The sequence below is a fragment of the Balaenoptera physalus genome, assembly GCF_965194825.1.
Source record: "Balaenoptera physalus genome assembly, chromosome: 16".
Taxonomy (NCBI): domain Eukaryota; kingdom Metazoa; phylum Chordata; class Mammalia; order Artiodactyla; family Balaenopteridae; genus Balaenoptera; species Balaenoptera physalus.
This window is the reverse complement of record NC_138898.1, coordinates 480,953-502,652: the sequence shown is the minus strand read 5'-3', so window position 1 is coordinate 502,652 and position 21,700 is coordinate 480,953. Positions and strand designations below refer to the sequence as shown.

Sequence of the window (21,700 nt, the reverse complement as noted above, 5' to 3'; positions counted from 1 at the left end):
CCCAGTTTTGTTTTTTGGTTGTTGTTTTATTTTAGTGTTCGTCCTGCTTTGGGTTTGCTGAGCTTCTTGAATCTGTGGATTGATGTCTTTCGTCAGTTTTGGAACGTTCTCTGCTATTGTCTCTTCAGATACTGCTTCTGCTCCATTTTCGCTCCTCTCTCCTCTGGACCCCAATTACACATGTATTAGACATTTTCACTGTTCCTCTGTGTGTCTTTGCTTGTCCCCATGCTTTTCTTTCCTAAGCTTCAGCCTGGATCCTCTCCATCACTCCTTCTTCCAGTCTCCTCGTCCTGTCTCGGGTGGTACCCAGACTGCTGTAAACTACTTAACGGATCCCAGCCTCACACATTGTATTTTCAGTTCCAGCAGGTTCGCTGGACTCTTTTTTACAGATTCTTCCTTCCCTCAAGGACTGCAGCCTTCAAGTCCCACCTGCACTGATTGCTCCCCAGGATGTGTGTGTGTCTATATGTGTGTATATTTGTGTCTATATGTGTATGTAGGTGTGTGTATGTGTGTATATGTGTGTGTGGTTTTGGGGGGCCAGCTTTTCAGGTAGTTTTTGCCTGGAGGGTAAGCCCAATACAAGCTAGTCATGGTTGAAACTGGAACTTGAAATTTTATTTCAGAATTCTTTCTTTAAAATAAATTAGTGCCTTTTCTTAGCTCCTGCGTTATGTGCAACCACCAAACTGACAATGATGCAGACTGGATTCTCATATATTTTAAATACAGTCTAAACAGTAAGTTAGTAACCCCAAGCAAGTAGGAGTCCCCATTTCTACACACATACACACACGCATGCAGACACACCCTACAACACGTGGTTGGTACCCGAGTTTGTGAGGCTACCCAGTCACATTTTGTGAAAGTGGTAATAGGCCAGGAAGCCCACAGTGAACTTGTAGACATGGAGCAAGTTTTGTGGCTGTAAAGAGACCTAAATTACCAACCTTTTATTATTGCAATCCTTTGTATTCAAGAAAGATTAACATTACATATTGATAAAATTTTAAAAACTCTTTGAAATCAATTCCTGAGCCAGGATATTTCAATGAGAAATTCAATAAAATGTAAGCAATGGAATACCTAAACAAACTTGCTTAAAATTTCGTATGTTGGATGACAGTACTGTTTTAAGGGAAATAATATTAGAACTAAGAACAAACTCAGGGGCCATCTATCCTAAAATGTTTCCTATGTTCCCATCACTTTACCATCTACACATCTTTTTTAAAAGAAGAGATATTCTCTCTCTTTCTCTCTCTATCTTAAAAAGAAATTCAACTCATTTAAACTATAAAATGCACCAAAACAGTTCATTCATTTCTCCCACCCTCACCCCTGGAAATCACCAAACTGTTTTGTTCTCTGTATCTATGAGCTTGTTTGTTTTTTTTGTTTGTTTGTTTTTGTTTTTGTTTTTAGATTCCACATGTAAGTAAAATCATACAGTATTTGTCTTTCTCTGTCTGACTTATTTCACTTAGTATAATAAACTCTAGGTCCAACCATGTTGCTGCAAATGTCATTATTTCATTCTTTTTTTATGGCTGAGTAATATCCCGTGTGTGTGTGTGTGTGTGTGTGTGTGTGTGTGTGTGTGTGTATACACACTGAATTTTCTTTACCCATTCATCCACTGATGGACACTCAGGTTGTTTCCATATCTTGGATATTGTAAATACTGCTTCAATGAACAAACCTATTTCTTTTAGGTACAACGGAAACTTTCTGAAATTTCTTCATTATTTAAAAAAATTAACAAAAAGCCTTTTTGCACGATACTGCGGGGCCTCTCCACAGGGCAGGCCTCCTTGCAGGCACAGGTCACGCTCCATCCACACAGGGAAAAGTCCCACAAGCGAGCAAGTAACAGGGAAGCAGCTACAGGGTCGCATCCCCAGGGGCGCAGGTAACGTGGGTGGTGCACACACGCATTCTGCGACAGCATAACCCCATCTGGACACACAATCTCTGCGGCCTAACAGCCAAAGATCCCACCGTGACCAGCAAAAAAAGGAAAGGAAAGCTTCCTTTTCTCAGAAATGTTGTTTATATGCAAACAGGCACTTAATAAACCCTCTCAGAAGGAGTGACACCACCGACAGGTCTTTGAACTCCCAGGGACACTGCTCCGGCGGGGTCACCTTGGCAACAAGCATCCTGGGCCTCTCTCAAAGCCCAACTTTTCTCCATCTTCAGAACTCATCTAATGATTGTAAAGACTGGAGTGACTGGGGCAGGTGGGCAGCCTGAGCTGCACGTGGACCACGCCCTGACCACGGCCACGGCCACGGCCACGGGGGGTGGGAATGGGCCTGGCAACTCCAGGAATTCGGACCCTGGAATGGGCCGCCTGCTTCCTTCCTAAGCCCACCTGCTGCTTGGCCAAGGGTCCTGGAGTCCCTGCATCCTCAGCCACCCGCAGACGTGGGCCCAACGCGTCCAGGGCAGCTGGACTCCAGCAAGGACAACGTGCCCTTTCTGAAAAGAAGCCAGCTTGGTAACTCTGTCCCCCTCACATGTGGCAGGCAGGGCACACCGAGGCTGTGGAGACTGGGCTTCATCCTCACATCTTTCTGGAAAGTAACGGGGTCAGAGCCACTTGGTTCCAAGATCCGACACAATCCCCACTGCCTGGAGGCTGGAGGCACACCTGTCCTACCTGCCCACCACTGGGCACTGAAAGGCCTTCACCAGGCCCGGCGAAGGATTTGGGAAGTAACCATTTTAAAGGCTCACACCGACGCCTGGTGCCAGCTCTGCCATCACCCGCTGGCCACCTGGACCCAACGCCAGGCTGCCCGCAGCAGAGAGGCCCATGCAAACGTCCGCCCCCAAGTGCCAAGGGCCTGTTCCAGCCTGGCCGCCTCAAAACCATTGTCTGCAGCGGAGGCGTCCGTCTCCTTGGGGCTCCTTAGCTGACTTCAGGGTGGAGCCCTGGGCAAGTCCATCCAGGCCGTGAAAGTGCTCCTGGCCACACAATGAGCCAGAAGGAGACCCTGGTCATCCTGGCCGGGCCGGCGGACCCCGTGGAAACCCCAGGCACCTGCTGGAGCCACCTCCGGAGGGGCCCACCCCTCGGCCCAGGCCTCCCGGTCCGAGGGACATCAACCTAGAAGGAGAGACAGATGAGTTACAGGCCGTTGGGACGCGATGGAATTGGGAAGATCAGAGTGCAGACGCGCGTCACCCCCTACTCACCGTGTCCCCGTCCAGTCACCACACGGAAACCGCCACGCGTCTGGAAAGGAAGCTGCAGTTAATTCTTGATGAACGGACGCGCGAAAAATCCACGTCAACAGAACGCCTGCCCCTCCCACCAAAACCATCCTGCTTTCAAACACACGGGAATAGCATTTGATTTATTTCAAATTACAAAATATGTGATCAAGCTCTCCCTCCTAAAATATTTTTTTCTTCAGGGAAACAATGGAACCTAACAGACCTGTCTTTAAATAACCAGCTGTGACCTAAGGCACAGGAAGTGGATCTCAGACGCCTCGGGACAAACACGCAGCCACCGGCACCGGGGCAAAACCTGCTGGAGACAGGCCGGCACTGCTCAGTTTGAGGAACTGGGTTTTTAACTTGCTGCTGTATGAGTCTGTATATTAGGGGGGGTAAATGCCTCCAAAAAATATTTTAATTTAAATATCAAAACCGATTTAACTTCATACAACACGTTGCAACTATTACTGCAAAGCTGACACCTGTGTCACCTTGAGTGACATGGGGCCGAGGGGACTGTGGAGCAGAGGGTGGACGGGAAAGCAGCTGTGACCACACAGGCTCGCCCAGGACATGCCGAGCACGCGGGTTCTGGGGCGCCATGCCCGCGAGGACATGCGCGGTGGACGGGCGTCTGGCCGGGGCTGCACCGACGTGGCTGGCCGCCCTCCCGTCTTACCTGGGCTGGGGAGGTGGCCGGCTCCCTGGGCTCCGTCTGGCCGGTCCCCAGAGCGGGCATCCCGGGCTCTGAGTGCAGGAGGGTGGAGGGGCTGGAGGGAGGTGACTCGGGTTGGCGCCAGGCCCTGGGGACACAGGAAACGAGTCTCACCCGTGTGAACGGACACCAGCTGGCGGGCTGTAGAGAGTTCAGGAAGCACCGTCCTTGGCCATCTTGCGGTGAGCCGTGTGCTGCCAGGTGGCGAGGCCCGGATCTCGCTGGGCGAGGGTGTTTGGGGGCTTCTATCAGCTCGCCACTCCCAAGCGCCAGGGTCTCCACACGTGACTTGTCTGGGGCGGGGTCTCTCTCCCAGAAGCAACATGATTACAACAGGGTGTCTGCACAGAAAGTCAGAACCCGTGGCGTGGACATGGCACACGCTCACCTGTGCTTGAGGAAGGATCTTCTGGAAAGTCCTTCATGGTGTGTCGACCTGACTATTTACCTAAAAGGGTGGTAATACTTCCATCAAATGCCCTTTCATAAGAGATTGCTTAAGATTCCAGTATCAAGCCAGACTCGAGTAAAGTCCTTGATCATTTTAAACACCAGAAGAAAATACTCTTTCAGCCACAATCAGAACGAAACCAGCTGCCGCTGTTCCCCGACAGATGTCAGGGGCGTCCCCGGAGAAACGCTGGGCGGGGGAAGCCCGCAGCTGGCGGCCCCCCGGTCCAGGGCAGACCCCGCCCGCCACCACCCCAGGTCTGAGCTCTCCTCCGTAGCAGCACATCCTTCCAGCCAGACAGGGCGGCACCGCCCATCACCGTCAGGAGGAATCCCCGACTGCCGCCGGAGCCGTGGCGGCGACGTGCGCAGGACGGTCGGGGCTTCTGGGAGGCTGGGGACGGCGCCGCCCCTCGGGCACTCAGCCCCCAACAACCAGAGCGGCTGCTTCATCTCCACTTCATTCCCGTGAAATCAAAGTTACTCATGCTCTCTCAGCATTTTTCAAGGTCCCTCCCGGACCAACACACACCCTCAAACACAGCTCAGGGAAACAGCTACATTTGTGTGCCATGAACGTGCTGGTCACGGTTTCTATTCAGTGAACAGTGACTTTTAACCAATGGGATGCCAGCCTCCTGCTGCAAACGTAATAAGAGCAAAAGAATCAACTTAAACCGAATCAAAACAAAAAGTACAAAAGTCCTCTTATGGAGAAATCAGTTAAACAGTGATGATCCAGCAACGAAACCATCTGTGGAACTTAATTGCCAAGCCAAACACTATCAGACTTGGGAAAGCAAGGAAACTCGGTTTTTCTCGGAGGCTCCAGAACCTTCCAGAAAGGACCTTCGGTTACGGCTCTGCACAGCCTGCGGGTTTGATGCACTTAATTTGAACACCTGCGACCACCACCCCTTTCTTCTGCAACACTGCACGCCCGGCAGGCCACACTGACACACTGCAGGTGGGCCGAGAGCCCCGCTCAGCACACCCCACGCCACACAGCTGCCACCGTCAGACATCACGACGGGGACGTGCCCTCCCCCTGTTCCTCCAACCACGAGTCATGGCTACTGGGACGTCGGCCCTACAGGACCCCCAACGTCACAAAACAAAAGGCCCGGCCCTGGAAAAACCTTGTTAACAACCTGAGGAGCCTGGGGGCCGGAGCCAGGAAATAGCCCCCCCAACGCCCTCAAACCGGACCAGGGGCGAGGGACCCCCAGCACAGCGGCGCAGGGCTCCCATCTCCCTTCCGGGCCTCCCCGGAGGAAGCGTGGCAGGCTCTGCACCTACCGAGCTTGGGGGTGTCTCCACACTGGAGCCCGGGCGGCGGCGCCTCTGCTTTGCCGGCACTGGTGCCCAGTGTGAAGCCAGTGTTTTCCTTCGAATGTGTTTTTAGGTCCCCGGTGCTCCCCGGGCTGGGAGTCGCCTGGGCTCAGGGCCTGCGTCACCACTGGGCGGCACCCAGGAGGGGTCTCCCCATCCGCACGCTCCCATCCGGCGACCCCTGACAACATCTGCAACTGAACGGAAACCGTGGCCCGTCTGGAAGCAGAGCGGTGGCGGGGGGTGAATGCAGGGGCTCTGGGGGGCCTGACGCTTTGTCGCGTCCGCGCACAGAAGCCGGCGCCCGTGAACTGAACAGCACGGAGCAGACGCGCCCACGGGCGCTCCGCAGGGGCTGCCCAGTCCCGGCTCAACGCAGGAAGGCAGCTCGCGGGCCCTGCCCACCCGCCCGCCGGGGACGGAACGCCTGCCACAGGGAGGTGACCACACGATCTTGGAAAATAAAGTTCTTCTCTGGATATTTCCATTCCTCATTTTAGTGTATGCCCAGAACAGGCAGATTTTACTTAGGATGTCAGAAAAGAATGTTCTAAAATAACCCATTCCTCCAGCAAGCCCTTCAGCCTCTCTGCCCGAGGGAACATGGGAGCCCATGCCTGGCCCCCTGGACACGGCCCAAGTCACCAGCTCCCAGTCGCCAACTTCTCAACCCTCTCGTAAGGGCAGAACTAATGAAAAAAGTGGGAAATTTAGAGTATTTACAGCAAAGAGGTTAAAACATAATCGAAATAACAAAATATCAAAACCCACCAGTCGGCTTCACCCCGGGTTAGTCACCGATGTACTAAAAATAGAGCGCATGGGGTTTTACTCCCCTGCCCCCAGCTCCCTGTGAACTGCAAAGGGGGGTGTGTGTGCACATGGGGCCTGGGGACGTGCCCGGGGCAGGTGCGGCTGCCCGATTGTGTGTCCGCTGGGAACAGACCAACCGACAGGGTCACCGCTCACCCTCTGACTCCACCCAGCTGCCCCACGTGCTGCCAGGCCGGGTCTGGGCCTCTGCAGGGACAGGGCCGGAGGAGGGGGCACTCTCGGGGGTGGAGAGCATCTCTCCCTGGGCCTCACTCGTCCCAGACCCCCACAGTCAGACCCTTGGCTCACGGCTCACGGCCTGACCAAACGCGGGTGCAACCGGTGCTCTCGGGCCACCTGGACCCCTGGCCCCATCCCTAGCTCAGTTCTGCACAGAACACCAAAGGCCTGGGGATCAGGCCCACCCCAGAGGAGAAGACTGCCAGACGCGGGGACAGGAGGAGAAACCCCGAGAAACCGCCCCCCTCGTGACAACGCGGTTCAGCCACAAAGGAGCCGCTGCCACCTCCCAGGGCCTCTGACACGTGGGGTTCACTCCCACCAACTGGGAGCGTCCAGAAAGAGCCAGAACCAGTGTCCAGCCCTGCAGTTACATACCCAGGCTGCTCCTTCCACGACGTCCGTGAAACTGCCCAGCCGTCCCCTCAGCAGGACGTTCACCTGCGGACTCGCCGACTCTAAACCCCAGATACCGCAGATACCCTAGGACCACCTCCTCAAGCTACCGGATCTTCACAAACCCAACAGTTTCTGCTGACAAGTTCAGGGTTTGAGCTGAGCGGGAAATGGACTAATATCGTGGAGCGTTTATCAAACACACTTTACTTACGTGTCCCACGTTTCACATTCCCAACAACTGTGTAAGTGACGCTATTCCCGTTTCTCAGATGCAAAAAACGAGGCCTAAACGTATTTTTTAAAGTGTGTCCAACAGCCTTGGGGGATCCACCCCTGGGTCTGACTTCACAGCCAAGTCCTACAACCGCCCTGGCGTCCCACCTGCCTCGGACTCGGCACGATAAATAAAGAGAATGTGGACACTGTTCTCTACGGTCAGACTTTATTAGCCACAAGCAATTTTCATCACAAATGCTTAGGATATTTTAGCGTTCGTGAAACTATTGTTTTTAAAATTAGAGCAAAAATGAAAGACACATTCCCCAGGCCCCCGTCACTGGCTGCCGCTTTTCCTTGGCCTCCTTTGGGGGTGCTCAGGGACCCACACACAGGCCTGCCGGCCACACACGCTTGGACCGCAGGGCCCTGGGGTGGAGCCCTTCCCACGCCCTCTGCACTCAGAGCCGCCTGCTTTGGGGTGTGTCACTCTGCCCCGAAGAGGGAAACGGGGCCACACCCGACTCTCCCTCACAGACACCAACCCAACAGAGCGCTTCTCTCGGGACGCCGGGGACATGGGCACACCGCCCCAGGCCCCCAGGCCCCGGGCACCCAGGGTGGGTGATGCTCAGAGCGCCCCAGCCGAGGGGGAGGGGCACCCGCCCAGGCCGGCGCCCGGGAGACCCTCGGCCAGCACCGCTGTACCTCATCCGCTCCTTAGGTTACTCTGCTATTTGCTTGTGAGCAACTGGAATTCAGCTGGAGACACTCAAGGTGTAAACACAACCCCCAAATCCTCTTTAAATCTCACACACCAGCAGCAGTGCCTGGCGGAAAGCGAGGCTCCGCAGCCTGGCCACGCTCCCCAGGCAGGACGAGGCGGCACAGGCAGGGGGCGAGGCCAGCAGAGGGAGCCCGAGCCCGCCGCGTCCCAAGGCCTCCCCGGCGCGGGGCTCCCTGTCCCAGGCCCGCACGGCCCAGCACGTGCCAGCTCGATCAGGGTCTAGGGCTGGATGCCTCGATTTCAAGTATGAGCTTTCGGACAAGCCCTCGGCCGCTTCCCTCCCGGCGCCCCGACAGCGCTGCCTCCTCTCCGAAGGCCCCTCGACCGCCGCGACCCACACGCACGCATGCGCCCTCAGCGCGTCCGTCCCGTCGCGGCCCGAGGCGCGTCACCCCGCCCCCGCGCAGCGCCCGCGCGGCACTTACGGGACAGGGAGTGGGTGCCCTTGGGCAGGTACTCCAGCAGCAGGGAGCTGTCATCCGCCAGCACGTCGGCCTTGAGGGCCAGCAGGCTGTTCTTACTCATAAGCGCCGCCCGCAGGTTGGCCACCGCGGTGGCCTGGTGCAGCGCGTCGTCCTTCTCGGGGGTGAGGGGGGCTCCCGGGTAGCTGCCTTCTCCTCCCAGGAGCCCCTCGTCCACGTGCGCGTAGAGCTCGGGCCTCTCCCCGCGGCTGTCCGAGCTGCTGGCTTCAGCGACGGTCAAGTCCGCGTCTGGGGAGGGAAAAACACGTTAGAGACCTCGCCCGCGACTCAGGACCCTCCGAACAGCAAGCAGGCAAGTTTAGGAGGAGCTGGAGCCACGAGCATCCTGAACCCCAGCGGCCTGGCCTCAAGCCCGATCCCGGCCTGCCACGAGGTCCCAGGACAGCGGTGACGTCACAGCCAAGACCTCGCGAGGGGCTCAACCCAGAACCCGGGGGCGGGGTGGGCGCCCACCCAGGACAGGGGGTCTGCTCCGGGGCTGAGCATCTGGGTATTTTCATCTCTCAGAGAAGGGGCAACACGCAAAATGGATCAAAAAGCCCAAACTACACAACTCTTAGAAAACCTCCACGGCCTCGGACTGGGCCACGGGTTCTCAGCCAAAAGCACAAGCACTAAAACAGATTAAACTGGACTTCGTCAAAAATTAAACCCCTGAAGGCCTCAAAAGACACCATCAATACAGTCAGAGGATGGGTGGGAGGGAATATCTGCAAACTGTACTCCTGACACGAGAGCCTGTCTAGACACTACAGAGGACTTTACAGCTCCATAAAAGGACAAATACCCCAGCTTAAAAGTGGGCGAAGGACGTGCACAGATATTTGCCCAAAGAGGACACACAAATGGCCAGTGAGCAGTGCTCAGCGCCATTCGTCGTCAGGGAAACGCAGCTCAGCACCAGGAGGTCGTCTCCACGCCCTCTGGGACGGCTGCAACCCACAAGTGCCAATGGGACGTGGGACCCTGGAGCCCCCCCGGCTGCTGGTAAAAACGTAAAATGACGCGGCCGTGGTGCAAGAGCTTGGCGGGTCCTCAGAAGGGTGGACACCAAGTTCCCACGTGGCCCGGCATTTCCACTGGTGGGAGGACGTCCAGGAGGGGAAAGACCCACGTCCGCGCTCAGAGCAACCGCACCCGTAACAGTCAGAAGTGGAGCAGCCCAAACGCCCAGCTGCCAATGAAGGACAAACGCAGAGGAATATGAGTCAACCATAAAAAGGACTGACGCGCTGGCGCAGGCTACGACGCGGACGGGCCTCGAACACGTCATGCCCCGTGAGAGGGACAAACACCATCCAATTGCACTCACGTGAAATACCTAGAAAAGGCAAATCCATGGGGACAGAAGGAGACTGGGAGCTGCCAAGGGCCGGGGGAGACGGAGGGGGTGGGTCTTGGGGTGACTGTTAAGGGTGCAGGTTTCCTTCTGGGGTGACGAAAGTGTTCTAAAGTCGACTGTGGTGACGGCTGCACAGCCCTGTGAATAGACTAGAACCCAGCGAATCACACACCTTAAATGGGTGAGGTGTCAGCAGTGTGAATTACGTCTCAACAAAGCTGCTACTAACAAGAGGATTTGTGACAACCTCTAGCTCAGGGCCGCATAGGCAGGACCAGGAGCCTCCTGTGCCATCTGGGCCATGGAGGTGCCCCCAGAACGGGCCGGCGCCAGATGGACCCCAGGGAGAGCTGCTGTCTGGCCAGGGCCCCCCTGGGAACAAGTGGTGACTCGAGAAATCAAAACAGAAATGGGAAAGCAAGACTATTTCCGAGAGGAGACGAAGGCAGGCGGCGGAAAAGGGATGGGCCACCCTTCTCCTCCCACCCCCAGGCTGTCTTGGGGGGGGGGGCAGAGGGGGCACTGGTGGCGGGGGGAAGCTGGGCAGCCTCAAATGTGGGACGGGCTCACGAGCCAGTCCCGGAAGCGACAGGTCCCTCGTCAGAACCCAGGGAAGCGGGGCCCAAGGCTGCGGAAACCAAAGAGACCCCGAAGCAGCCTGAGCATCACGCCCGGACGCAGCCTCGTGCACCTGGGAAGTGCGGTCAGCAGGTGCCAGGCGGCAGCACAGGTGGCCCCATGTGGTGGTTCTATGGCTCCTCCCACAAACACATGCTTGGAGGTGAGCGGAGGGCGGTGGGTGGACCGCCCGCTCACAAAGCGCAGGACCCGGTCCACGGAGCCAGGTGTGCAAGGCAAGGGCGGCGGGGTCCTGGGGACGCACGAGCTCCCCGCAGAGACCTGCACGCTAGGGTGGTGCTGAGCACCGAGGCAAAGACGCAGGAGGTTCCAGACAGCTGAACCGAACATGAAGAGGGAGAGAGCCCGGTGGGCCTCCCCATGAGACGCAGGGGGACAGAGGGTCCCCTCTGTCCTGAAGGGGCTCAGCCAGCCTGCCCCATGACGGCCCCCAGAGAGCAGAGCGACTTCCATGACTCGGCCACTCCTTAGCCGCCTTGATGGGTACACGAGAAAACTCAGACCCAGCCTGCTTCATGGTGCGCCTTTGTTTTGGAGGAAATTACTCGAAGCTGCAGACCCAGAGGGCACGGAGGCAAGAACCACCATCAGCCAATCCACCAGACTCACCCAAAATGCCTCAGACAGCTTTCACAGAACAGTTCAATAATTGCAAGAGACTGGATTTCTGACTGCGGTCCTTGAACAGGAGTCAGGATCAGAACTGAAGAGCCAGGTCAGGCAGTGCCAGGAGCCAGGGGCCCAGGCACCTTGGGGACACGTGGCCACTGACCGATGTTTGCAGACACTCCCGAACTGGAAGTGCACATTTGTCCACGCAAGGTGCATAGGAACTGGGTTTTGGGGTGTGGGGAGGGCCCACCTCAGCAGAGCCCCTCAGGTGTCGAGCGCCCTGGGGGCGCTGGGGCCCCGGGGAACAGGCTGAGAGATCACAGGGGCCCTGACCAGGGGCGTCACGTCCCGCAGGGCAGCACACCCTGGGTGCCTCCACCTGGATGGGTCACACTAAGGACACTACGAGACACTAAGGACACCGTCGAGGTGTAGCGTCGGGCTACTGCTGACCGAAGCTCCGGAAGGATACTTTCTTTTTTTCAAACTGTGAGCCTTTTCATATTTTTCTGCCAATTCCTAAATGTTATATCAGTACTGATTTTACATTTCTAGCCACTAAGTGTAGGGATTAAATCGAATTGAAATGAAGGCTCTGCCTCTGTCTGCACGGGCTCCTGTAAGACTTAAGTGGGTCTCAGTTCCGGGGCTGGAAAGGCCAGGATCTGGGTCCAGCAGGGCCCTGTTCCCGGGGGAGGCTGCTTCCTGGCTTGCAGATGGCCGCCTCCCCGCTGTCCTCACCTCGGTGGGTGTGCAGACGGAGGGCAAGCTCCGATGCGACGCAGATGCCGAGGGCCTCCGTTTATCCTGATGACTTTCTCACCGGCCCCATCTCCAAATACAGCCACACCAGGGTTAGGGATTCAACATACGAATTTAGGGGACACAAACATTCAGCCCATAACAGACTGAAAACTAAAAAACACCAGGTTTCAAAACCAAAATTTTAATGAAGTTATATTAACAGTTTAAGTTCAAAAGCGTGTAAAAGAAATCGAGATTAGCTGAAAGATTCCAACCACATGTGAAAAGCTAAAAGTTGGGTTTCGAAGAAGGATGTCTGGGGTCTGTCAACTGAGAACTGCCGTGAGACGAGGCGTGGGAGGGACCGGCGAGCACGAACCACAGACACACTTCATGGGTCGACGTCCTAAAGATGCTGGTGGGTGAGCGGTGAGGGTCCACGAGAGGCAGGGTGACCGTGAAGGAAATGAAGGCCGTCAACTGAAAAATCCCCACATGAACATTTATGACTCAGGAAAGGCACCACCGTCCAGGGAATCAAGACCAGACACGCCTGTGAGGCTGTCAGGCTACCTGCGGTCACTCAGTGACCTAACCTAGAGCCCTCGCGGGTCCGGTGAAGAGCCAGCTGCACAGCCCCGCGCAGCTCGTGAAAGGACGCGCGGACACGCTCCCAGCACCTGAGTGCACCCTCCATCTCCCAAGCCTTGCGGTCTGTCTGCTGAGCACCCAGGTCGAAATTCAAGCCCCCAATTCCGGAAACAGCACTTGGGACGTCTCCCAGGATAGAGGTGACACCAGTCAAACGAAGCTTGGAAGGAACCGGTCATTCTGAAAACGAGAGTCGTGAAGGAGACCAGAGGAGCTGAGGGCACTTGACTCTCCGACGTCATCCTGATGGGCCGGGCACACGCACAGCACGGCCTAGGGCGCCCCACGCTGGCCCGGGTGGGCTCCTGCGCTCACTCTGGCACCCACTTTGGAGGTGCAGGGAGACCCAGTTTCCCCAGAATTTCTTGTTCAAATGAGAAAGCGGAGGAAAGTGCCCAGAAGGGAGAGGGTGTGAGGCCGACCCTGGGCCCTCCCAGGTCCTGAGCCTCCTGCCGGGCAGAAAGGCTGGGAGCCTGGCGAGGGGCAGGGGGCAGGGGAGGTGCCTGGGGGCACCGGCCAGGCGCCAGGAGGGAGAGCAGGTCCTTCCCAGGCCCTTGCAGACCACAGCTTGACTTCAAAAGGAGGGATTAAGACGATGAGGTCAAAAACGAAATTCTACAAACAGAACAGGGAGTTGAAAGCAATAGTTAACATTGCAACAAATCCTTTCATAGATAAAGAGTTTGATGTTACCTAAAGCCACAAAATAGGCTCTTACTAGATTATTGTTATCAAAAAACTAAAACCATTCCAAATACTCCGGGGGGGCGGGGGGTTGGGACCAATACAGCTGTCCTACCCGTTAGCAGTAGCAACGGCTTTTCTTTAGCAACTTGACATTCACGGGTTAAACTCAGACTTCATTTTGTGCTGCTTTCAGGTGGATCCCAGCTGGAGCCGGGAGAGCTGGGAAGTCAGGCTCGGACCTGAGCTTCAGGAACGGCCTCCAGCCCGAGCCATCAGCCACCGTGTGTCACAGGACTGTCCCCGAGTCCCCTCCAGGCAGGGACATCTCCTGAGCGAGGACCCCAGGGGCTCCTTCCTTCAGCTGCTAGAGCTCATCCACCAAGTGACAACCCTGAAAACGTCTCATCTAACATTTTGCCTCTGAACAGTCTTTTGTGACGAACTTAGACTCAGTGACTTAGGAAAAAACCTTAAATGGTGATGTTAAAAAACTAACAGAGACTTCCCTGGTGGCGCAGTGGTTAAGAATCTGCCTGCCAATGCAGGGGACACGGGTTCGAGCCCTGGGCCGGGAAGATCCCGGCCTTAGTTGCCTCGGAGCAACTAAGCCCGTGCGCCACAACTACTGAGTCCACGTGCCACAACTACTGAAGCCGCACACCTACAGCCCGTGCTCTGCAACAAGAGAAGCCACCGCAATGAGAAGCCTGCGCACCGCAACGAAGAGTAGCCCCCGCTCGCCGCAATTAGAGAAAAGCCCGCGCACAGCAACAAAGACCCAACGCAGCCAAAAATAATAAAATATTTTTTTAAAATGTGCAGACCCTTTGAGCCAGCAATTCAACTACAAAAAAAAAAACAAAAAAACTGACAAACCAGGGGCCAGATGAGGTGCGACGGGCTCGGCTGTTAGCTGTGGGGCGGTGGACCCCTTCCGGGTCACCTGATGGTGCCGCAGGGGGGGGCACTGCTAGCGGCTGGACGGGGAGACCGGCCACCAAGACAGGGGACAGAGTGTGTGTAGCCATTTCACACATGCGTGTGACGGCAGGAAATGTCCCCACACCGACCGCCTGGGGCAGGGGAAAAGGCGCTCAGGGCTTCTTCCCCAGGCTGACCTCTTTTTAATAAACAAGGCAACCAGGATGAAAAATATCAACATCTAACTGTAAAGTGCCAAGTGCTAAATGTAAAGATTGATTCTAGAGCAGAAAGGGGTTTGGGGGTGGGGTCCTTCTTCCTTTAAGTAATACATTATAACATTTTGAAAATTTCACTCACTTACGACCTTTAGCTGAAAAGCAGAAAAGAGATTATAATTAAAATAAACAGAATTTCTAAACAAGTAAACTAGAAGACGCTGTGTGAGCCGCAAAGTGGGGAATAAACAGATGATGCAGCAGAGGAGGGAGCAAGTCCAGGGCCGGGGGTGATGGGACAGGGCCCCCCTCACCACGAGGGCCTGGTCGAAAGCAGACATTCGGTTTCTAAGATTTCCCCAAATCTCCACTCTTCACGATTCTCAAAGATGTTCCCAAGCTGCCTTTGAGAGGCTTCCTGCAGATGCCCCAGCCCAGCCGGCGGCCTCTCATCCAGGGAACAGGCACCCCGCGAACACAGATGTGCAAACAGCAACACAGCGGAACCTTCTGGACGGGTGGAAACTGCGGGGCCAAGGCTGTCTCCCCGCGGGACTCCACCCTCCCGAGTTACAGCTCAAACCAGACCTTAGTCCTAACTTCCGCTAGACCTCACGAACAATGCAAAATAAAGTTCAAAAAACTGTAATTATGCACTTTGTCCAAAATCTACCTTCTTACTTGATGTGTCTAGGGTGTATTATTTCTTAAGTGCTTCTTTATCCAAGTTAAAATCAAGTTACCTCATTTTCTTTAACTACCAAAATGTTTTCACTTCATACAAGAAATTCTCTTTAATTAAAAAAATATATACAGCTAGTAAGGCAGTTCCACGGGCAGGTGGTATCAGAACAGCTGGACCCCACATGCAGAAGATGACCGTGAAGGCGGACCCCTCGCCTGCCACATGCAAACATCAGCATGCATCCCAGGCCTGCAGTCAGGCCCAATCCTCCAGGCGAACCACGGGAGAAACCTTTGTGACCTTAGGCAGAGGTCCCTTGGATTAGACCCGAATAGCATGAACCACAAAAGAAAAAAGTTCACATACTGGCCTTCATCAAAATTTAAAATGTGTACACTCTTCAAAAGACACCGTTACAGGAAGAAACGAGCCAAAGGCTGAGAGAGAATGTTTTCAGAGCACACACCTGACGAAGGACTTGCCACCAGGACACTCGGAGGACGCTCTACTCAGCAGAAGACGCTTCCCCAGGAAGAGGGGTCAATGGCAACTAGGAAACGACGCTCGTCATCAGAGCGGGACCAGCACAGGGTGCTGGACGGCCCAGCTCTCAAACCCACCACCATGCACAGCCCTGAGCAGAGACCGCTCAAAGGAAGACAGGGGAGGCTGGTGAACCCCTGAGAAGACACTCAGAAAACCATAAGAAACCTAGGGCAGGACAGGAATAAAGACGCAGACGTAGAGAATGGACTTGAGGACACAGGGAGGGGGAAGGGGAAGCTGGGACCAAGTGAGAGAGTGGCATGGACATATATACACTACCAAACGTAAAATAGATAGCTAGTGGGAAGCAGCCGCATAGCACAGGGAGATCAGCTTTGTGCTTTGTGACCACCCAGAGGGGTGGGATAGGGAGGGTGGGAGGGAGACGCAAGAGGGAGGGGATGTGGGGATATATGTATACGTATAGCTGATTCACTTTGTTATAAAGCAGAAACTAGCACACCATTGTAAAGCAATTATACTCCAACAAAGATGTTAAAAAAAAAAAGAAAGAAAACCATAAGGAGATGCCCCCACGCCCTCCAGAACGGCTAAGATTTAAAAACGAACCCAATCCACGTTTGCGGGACGCTGACACGAGTGTAGATCGCACACACTGCTGGTTTCTTGCACGCTCACTGCCCGACGGCCCAGCAGCCCAGTCCTGGGAGGAATGCAGACAAATCACACAACTACTCGTCCTGGGACGTTCACGGCAGCTTGACCATAATTGCCAGAAATCACCCAAATCACCCAAACGTCCATCAGCACGTGTGTTACAGCAGAGAACGGAATAACGTCTGGCAGCGAAAGGATGATTCGTGGACGCACGTGACGGCCTGAGCAAACCCGGAGAGCATGTTGGAAATCACAGCCAGTGACAGATGAGAAGTTCCCGAGGCTGTGGAGGGAAGCAGCCCAGGGTCCCCTGGTGGTGACCGTGCGGGGCCAGGTTGGCTTCCTGGCTGTGATGCTGACACGTCAGCATTGGGGGAAGCTGCTTAACAGGTACACGGGCTCTCTCTGCGTTATTTCTTACAAGTGACTGTAAATCCGCATCATCTCAAAATGGACACAAGCGGACCGCACAGCACACCCTGTGTGACGCCCTCCCTTGCGACCCCCAGGCTGGCAGGAGGCGGGGTGGGGTGGGGGGTTGTCCAGAGGCTGAGGGGATGTCTTGAGGGGACGTCTGTCTTCCAACGGCACATGTACGGTGTGGAGACCCAGCCTCAGAAATGCGGGCTCCGGTGAGAGGCTGGCCGGAGTGCTGGGATGAGGTGCCAGTGTCGGCCCCCTGAAATTCAGAGAACGAGGCGGGTTCGGATGATCAGATGCATAAACATGTAAACGCGGCAAGACGTTAGCAGGTGGAGAATCTCAGCGCTGGCGGAGCATCTCAGCACAGGCGGAGCATCTCAGCGCTGGCGGAGCATCTCAGCGCAGGCGGAGCATCTCAGCGCTGGCGGAGCATCTCAGCGCAGGCGGAGCATCTCAGCGCAGGCGGAGCATCTCAGCGCTGGCAGAGAATCTCAGCGCTGGCAGGCTCACTTTCGTTTTTCCAACTTTTCTCTAAGTGTGAATATTTCCCCCAATAAAATGGCAGGGAGAGAGACAATAAATTATTCAAACCGTACACTTGAAATCTGTGCAGTTTATTTTATTTTTTTAATAAATTTATTTATTTTATGTTAGGCTGCATTGGGTCTTTGTTGCTGTGCACAGGCTTTTCCCTAGCTGCGGCGAGCGGGGGCCCCTCTTCGTTGCGGTGCGTGGGCTTCTCATTGCGGTGGCTTCTCTTGTTGCGGAGCATGGGCTCTAGGCGCTTGGGCTTCAGTAGTTGCAGCTCGCGAGCTCTGGAGCGCAGGCTCAGTAGTTGTGACGCACGGGCTTAGTTGCTCCGCGGCATGTGGGATCTTCCTGGACCAGGGCTCGAACCCGTGTCCCCTGCATTGGCAGGCGGATTCTTAACCACTGTGCCACCAGGGAAGCCCTGTGCAGTTTACTGAATGTATATCATACTTAAAACAATAGGAAAGGGAATGGCAGTTTTCACCAAAACACCTCATTATTATGTGTTCCCATGATGGTCCCCAGGTGTCTGGGTCTTAATCTCCGAGACCGTGAACATGTCTCCTCACGTGGCAAAAGGGACTTTGCAAGTGTGATGGGAGATCACCCTGCCCGTCCAGGGGTCCCTGTCCACACAAGGGTCCATCTCAGAGGAAGAGGGAGGCATGAAGGCCAGAGACAGAGAAGGGGATGCAGCACCAGAGCTGAGGTCCGAGTGACACAGGGCCACGGGCCAAGGAACATGGCGCCTCTGGAAGCTGGAAAAGGCCGGGATTCTCCCCTGAGCCCCCAGAAGGATCCAGCCCTGCGAACTGGCGACATCTGGGCGAGAGATAATACAGCTGGGCTGCTTCAAGCCACTAGGTCTGCAGTGATTTGTCATAGCAGCAGGAAACGGACACGCCCCTAGAAACACCTCTAGGTCTACACCAAAAACACACACGCCACCAGCACCAGAAGGCATGCACCGAGGGTCCTGGCAGCCAGGCCCATCAAGGTCAGGACAGAACCCACGGCTCGGGAAGGGGCGGGCACCCCCGGGGGCTCCATCAACAGCAGGCTGACCGGGAGAAACCAGCACACAGAGGCCGAGTCAGGACACACTGCCTGGGGAGGTGGTGCCCAGGACGGGCGTCGGGGTGTCTTGGGGGTGGGTCATGCCCCCCTTGCCGGCTGAACATCTGGGATTTGACTTAAAAGAGTCAAATGTGCATGTTCTGCTTCCATTTTTTAAAAGTTTGAAAAAAGCAGTAGCATAAAAGTTTTCAAATGAACAGCTAAAAATTACGCTCACAACTCCTTTTAAAATCTCCATTTAAATGTAAGCTCCTAAGCTGTGCTTTTAAGTGTATGCATATAAATACATGTATATACAGCAAATACAAAATGTACGAGCATCTCCCTGGGCACGTCAACACAACCAGAGCCTCCTTGTCCCTGGGAGGTGGGTGCCTGCGGGGCTTCGGTCCCCACGCCAGTCGGCACCCGGGGGGCGTCACTGTCACAGTGTCCAAACATCAGAAGAAAACACACACTTGGTTGAAGAGGACAAAACCCCTCAAATTCAAATCAAAACAGGACCCAGCGAGGTGGCGGCACGTCTGCGAACCCGCCTGGAAGCAGCAAAGGCAGGTGACCTCGGTGTCAGGTCAGCAGGGGGCGCCCGCGAGACCAGGAAGACAGAGACGCACCCTGCAGCAAATGAGCCACGGAAAAGCTACCAGACAGCTCTGCCAGCAGAAGGGCCCCGGCCAACCCCCGTCCCTCTGTCGCGAGCGGAGCCTTGGGGGTCCCGAGGGTGACCGTGGGCCGCGCCCACCTGTCGCCTCCCAGGGGCCCCGCCTTGTTCTGACCCACCCAGACCCAGACCCTCCAGCTCCTCCTCAGGGCGGGGTCGGGGGGGGGGTGGCCCCAGGGGACCAGCCTCGGCTTCCACATCTAGATGATGAGAGACCTCAGGGGCTCTGTCTTCATGAACTGAACTTTCTAGAAAGTCCAGGAACTTCCATTTCATCAGAAAAGAAGCTCCGCTGGCCACTCAGCAAAGCCACAGTGACGAGGCTCTTCAATCCAGGTGGTAACTCGGAAGTGCGGCCTCAGGCCAGGACTGGGCGGCCGGGGGGCACAGGCCAAGGGTCTCAGGGCCGAGCCCCACCCTCGCCCAGGCCCTGTCCCCAGCGATCCCGCTCTCCTGGGCCAGCACGAGGGCCCCTCCCCACCTCCCTTCTCAGCAGCAGGTACGTTCCCAACGTACCGCCCCCTGAAGACCACTGCTGAGGTGTCGGGGCAGCAGCTGCCCCCTGAGCACGGCCCCAAGGTCGACCAGAGGAATTCCAGGCAGTTCCGCTCATTTCTGTAAGGAAAACATCTGGGGGTACAGCCAAGGGAGGGGCTACCGGCCTGGCTTCAGCCCCAGCATCGAGCTGCGAGGGAGGAGACCCTCCAACCTGGGCAGGGGAGGGCTGGGCCCTGGTCCCAGCGGGACGGCAGCTGTGAGCTTAGAGCATCCACCAGGGTCTCCGGGGGCCACCTGCAAGCCCTGAACCCGCTTTGCTCTTCCAACGTGCTCTTCAAAATCCCAGGACGCCAGGGTCCGCCCTTACCGAGGTTCAGGGATAAACAGTTCCTTCACAAGACGCACACGCTTTATTCTAGCTCAGAACTTTATTTCTGCAGATGCTTTTCAGAACACGTGTGGGATGTCCGGATGGGGCACCTGGGCTCTCCTGGCACCAGCTTCTGAACGAGTACAACCCACCGCATCAGAGGCTCACGGTCTCGGGATCATAGACAAGGGGCCGAGGCCGGAGCTGGCAGCTACCACGGGCCCGGCCTGTGTCCATCGCACCTGCATGTGTAAACGCCGTTTCCCACAGCTGTAACCCGGAGGTACATTTCAATGGATGTTTTCTTGGAAGCTACTGGGTTAGAAAGCACTTGGCTGCCTGCTTGGAAGAATCACTTTTAAATGCGAACAGGCCCCAGAGTCCCTGACGCCGAGGTGGGGACACACAGGGGACAGGGGGGCGGTCCTGCTGCAGGGCTGGGCATCAGAGCATCTTTGTCAAGTGCCCTGAGGGATACGCAGGAACCACCTGACACATTCCTTTGGAAAAGGGCCTTTTCTCCCATAAACGGGATGAGAATAAAACAATACTCTCCTCTGAGATGTAATAAATCTTTAATGAAAGCAAACTCTCCTCCATTGGGGATCACAATTTACGCTTCCAAACCCCAGCCCAGGGCCAGGGCAGAGGAATAAATGGCCACCGTGACGGGCAGAGCCATCCCACGCAAGCCCACACCTCGGGTCCTTGTCTTAGCAACTCAGGGGAAATCTCGCAGTTGCCTTGGTAACCCAAGGGATTTCAGACATTAGCAAGAGTACACCAGCAGAAATCACTTGTTGGATTCTAAAAACACCTTCTGCTCGACAACTGCATTTAAAACATCAAACCCACAGGCTTAAGGAGCGTCCTCGTTCTTAACGTGTTGATGGGCTCTCCGACCTAGAGCCTCCAGCCCCGCAGCCCACCGGACGACTCGTGATGCAGCAGGTGTAGGACAGGACGGGAACGCTCTGCGGCCCTGACCCACCCAGAAGGTTCCTTAAGTCAGGCCCTGTGGACGCTGCTCTCCAGGCTTTAGTCAGAGCTAAAGGGACGTTTAGTCGTCACGGAGAGAGCAGGCACAGACGACCACCGTGCCGACCGCTGGCAGGGAGACAGGTGGGCTTTCTATCATCTCAGAAACTTAACCTTCTTTTGACTTAGTTCAGTTACACTCAACGGTTCTGCGGGGGGCTTCCCATCAGGGACATTGGCAACGTCATGACCAGGGGTGGGCGGCTCCTGGCATCCAGTGGGCGGAGGCCAGGGCACTGCCGATGTCCTACAGCGCTAAGGACGCCACCTCACACAGAATCATCCTGCCGAGGGGGAGACACTGGTGAAACCAGCTTGGGCTGAACCTGCAGGAGGCTGGCCCAGCGCTCGGGGCTGGGGACACACAGGAGCAATGAGAATGAGAACCTACAAGAAAGGCTACAGTGTCTCCTGGGGGTGGTGAGAAAGCTCTGGAGATGGACAGTGGCGATGTATTTAATGCCAACACACTTAAAAGTGGTTAAAGGGGTGAAGTTCATGATACGTATGTTTTACCACAATAATCAAGCTAGTGTATCAAGAGCCCCAGGGTTGCCCACCCAACCCCAGCACAGGCCTAGCATTGGTGACACCTTTCAGGTCTTGTGCCCACGGTTCACTGCCTTCTGTCCACCTCTGAGCCCCCACTGACTTCTAACCTCTTTCCCGGAGGGGCCTCCCCAACGTGGTCACTTGCCGAGAAGCCTCCATCCTGCTCTGGACCAACCCTTGTCCCACCAAAGCCCCTCCTCACTCCAAATGCAGCCC

At 55.7% G+C, this 21,700-nt stretch overlaps 1 protein-coding gene across 3 annotated transcripts in view; it reads right to left on the bottom strand.

The window, feature by feature from the left end:
* ZBTB46 (zinc finger and BTB domain containing 46) overlaps positions 1 to 21,700 on the bottom strand; it is a 57,511-nt gene that overhangs the window by 13,983 nt on the left and 21,828 nt on the right. For 2 of the 3 annotated variants that reach the window (XM_082429185.1, XM_082429186.1), the window contains exon 3: positions 8,615 to 8,899. In XM_082429185.1, coding sequence (XP_082285311.1) covers positions 8,615 to 8,899 — 285 coding nt within the window. Of the gene's footprint in view, positions 1 to 602; positions 3,122 to 3,210; positions 3,251 to 3,916; positions 4,041 to 8,614; positions 8,900 to 21,700 lie in introns of those variants that run through there. The other variant, XM_082429187.1, reaches the window with a different exon arrangement.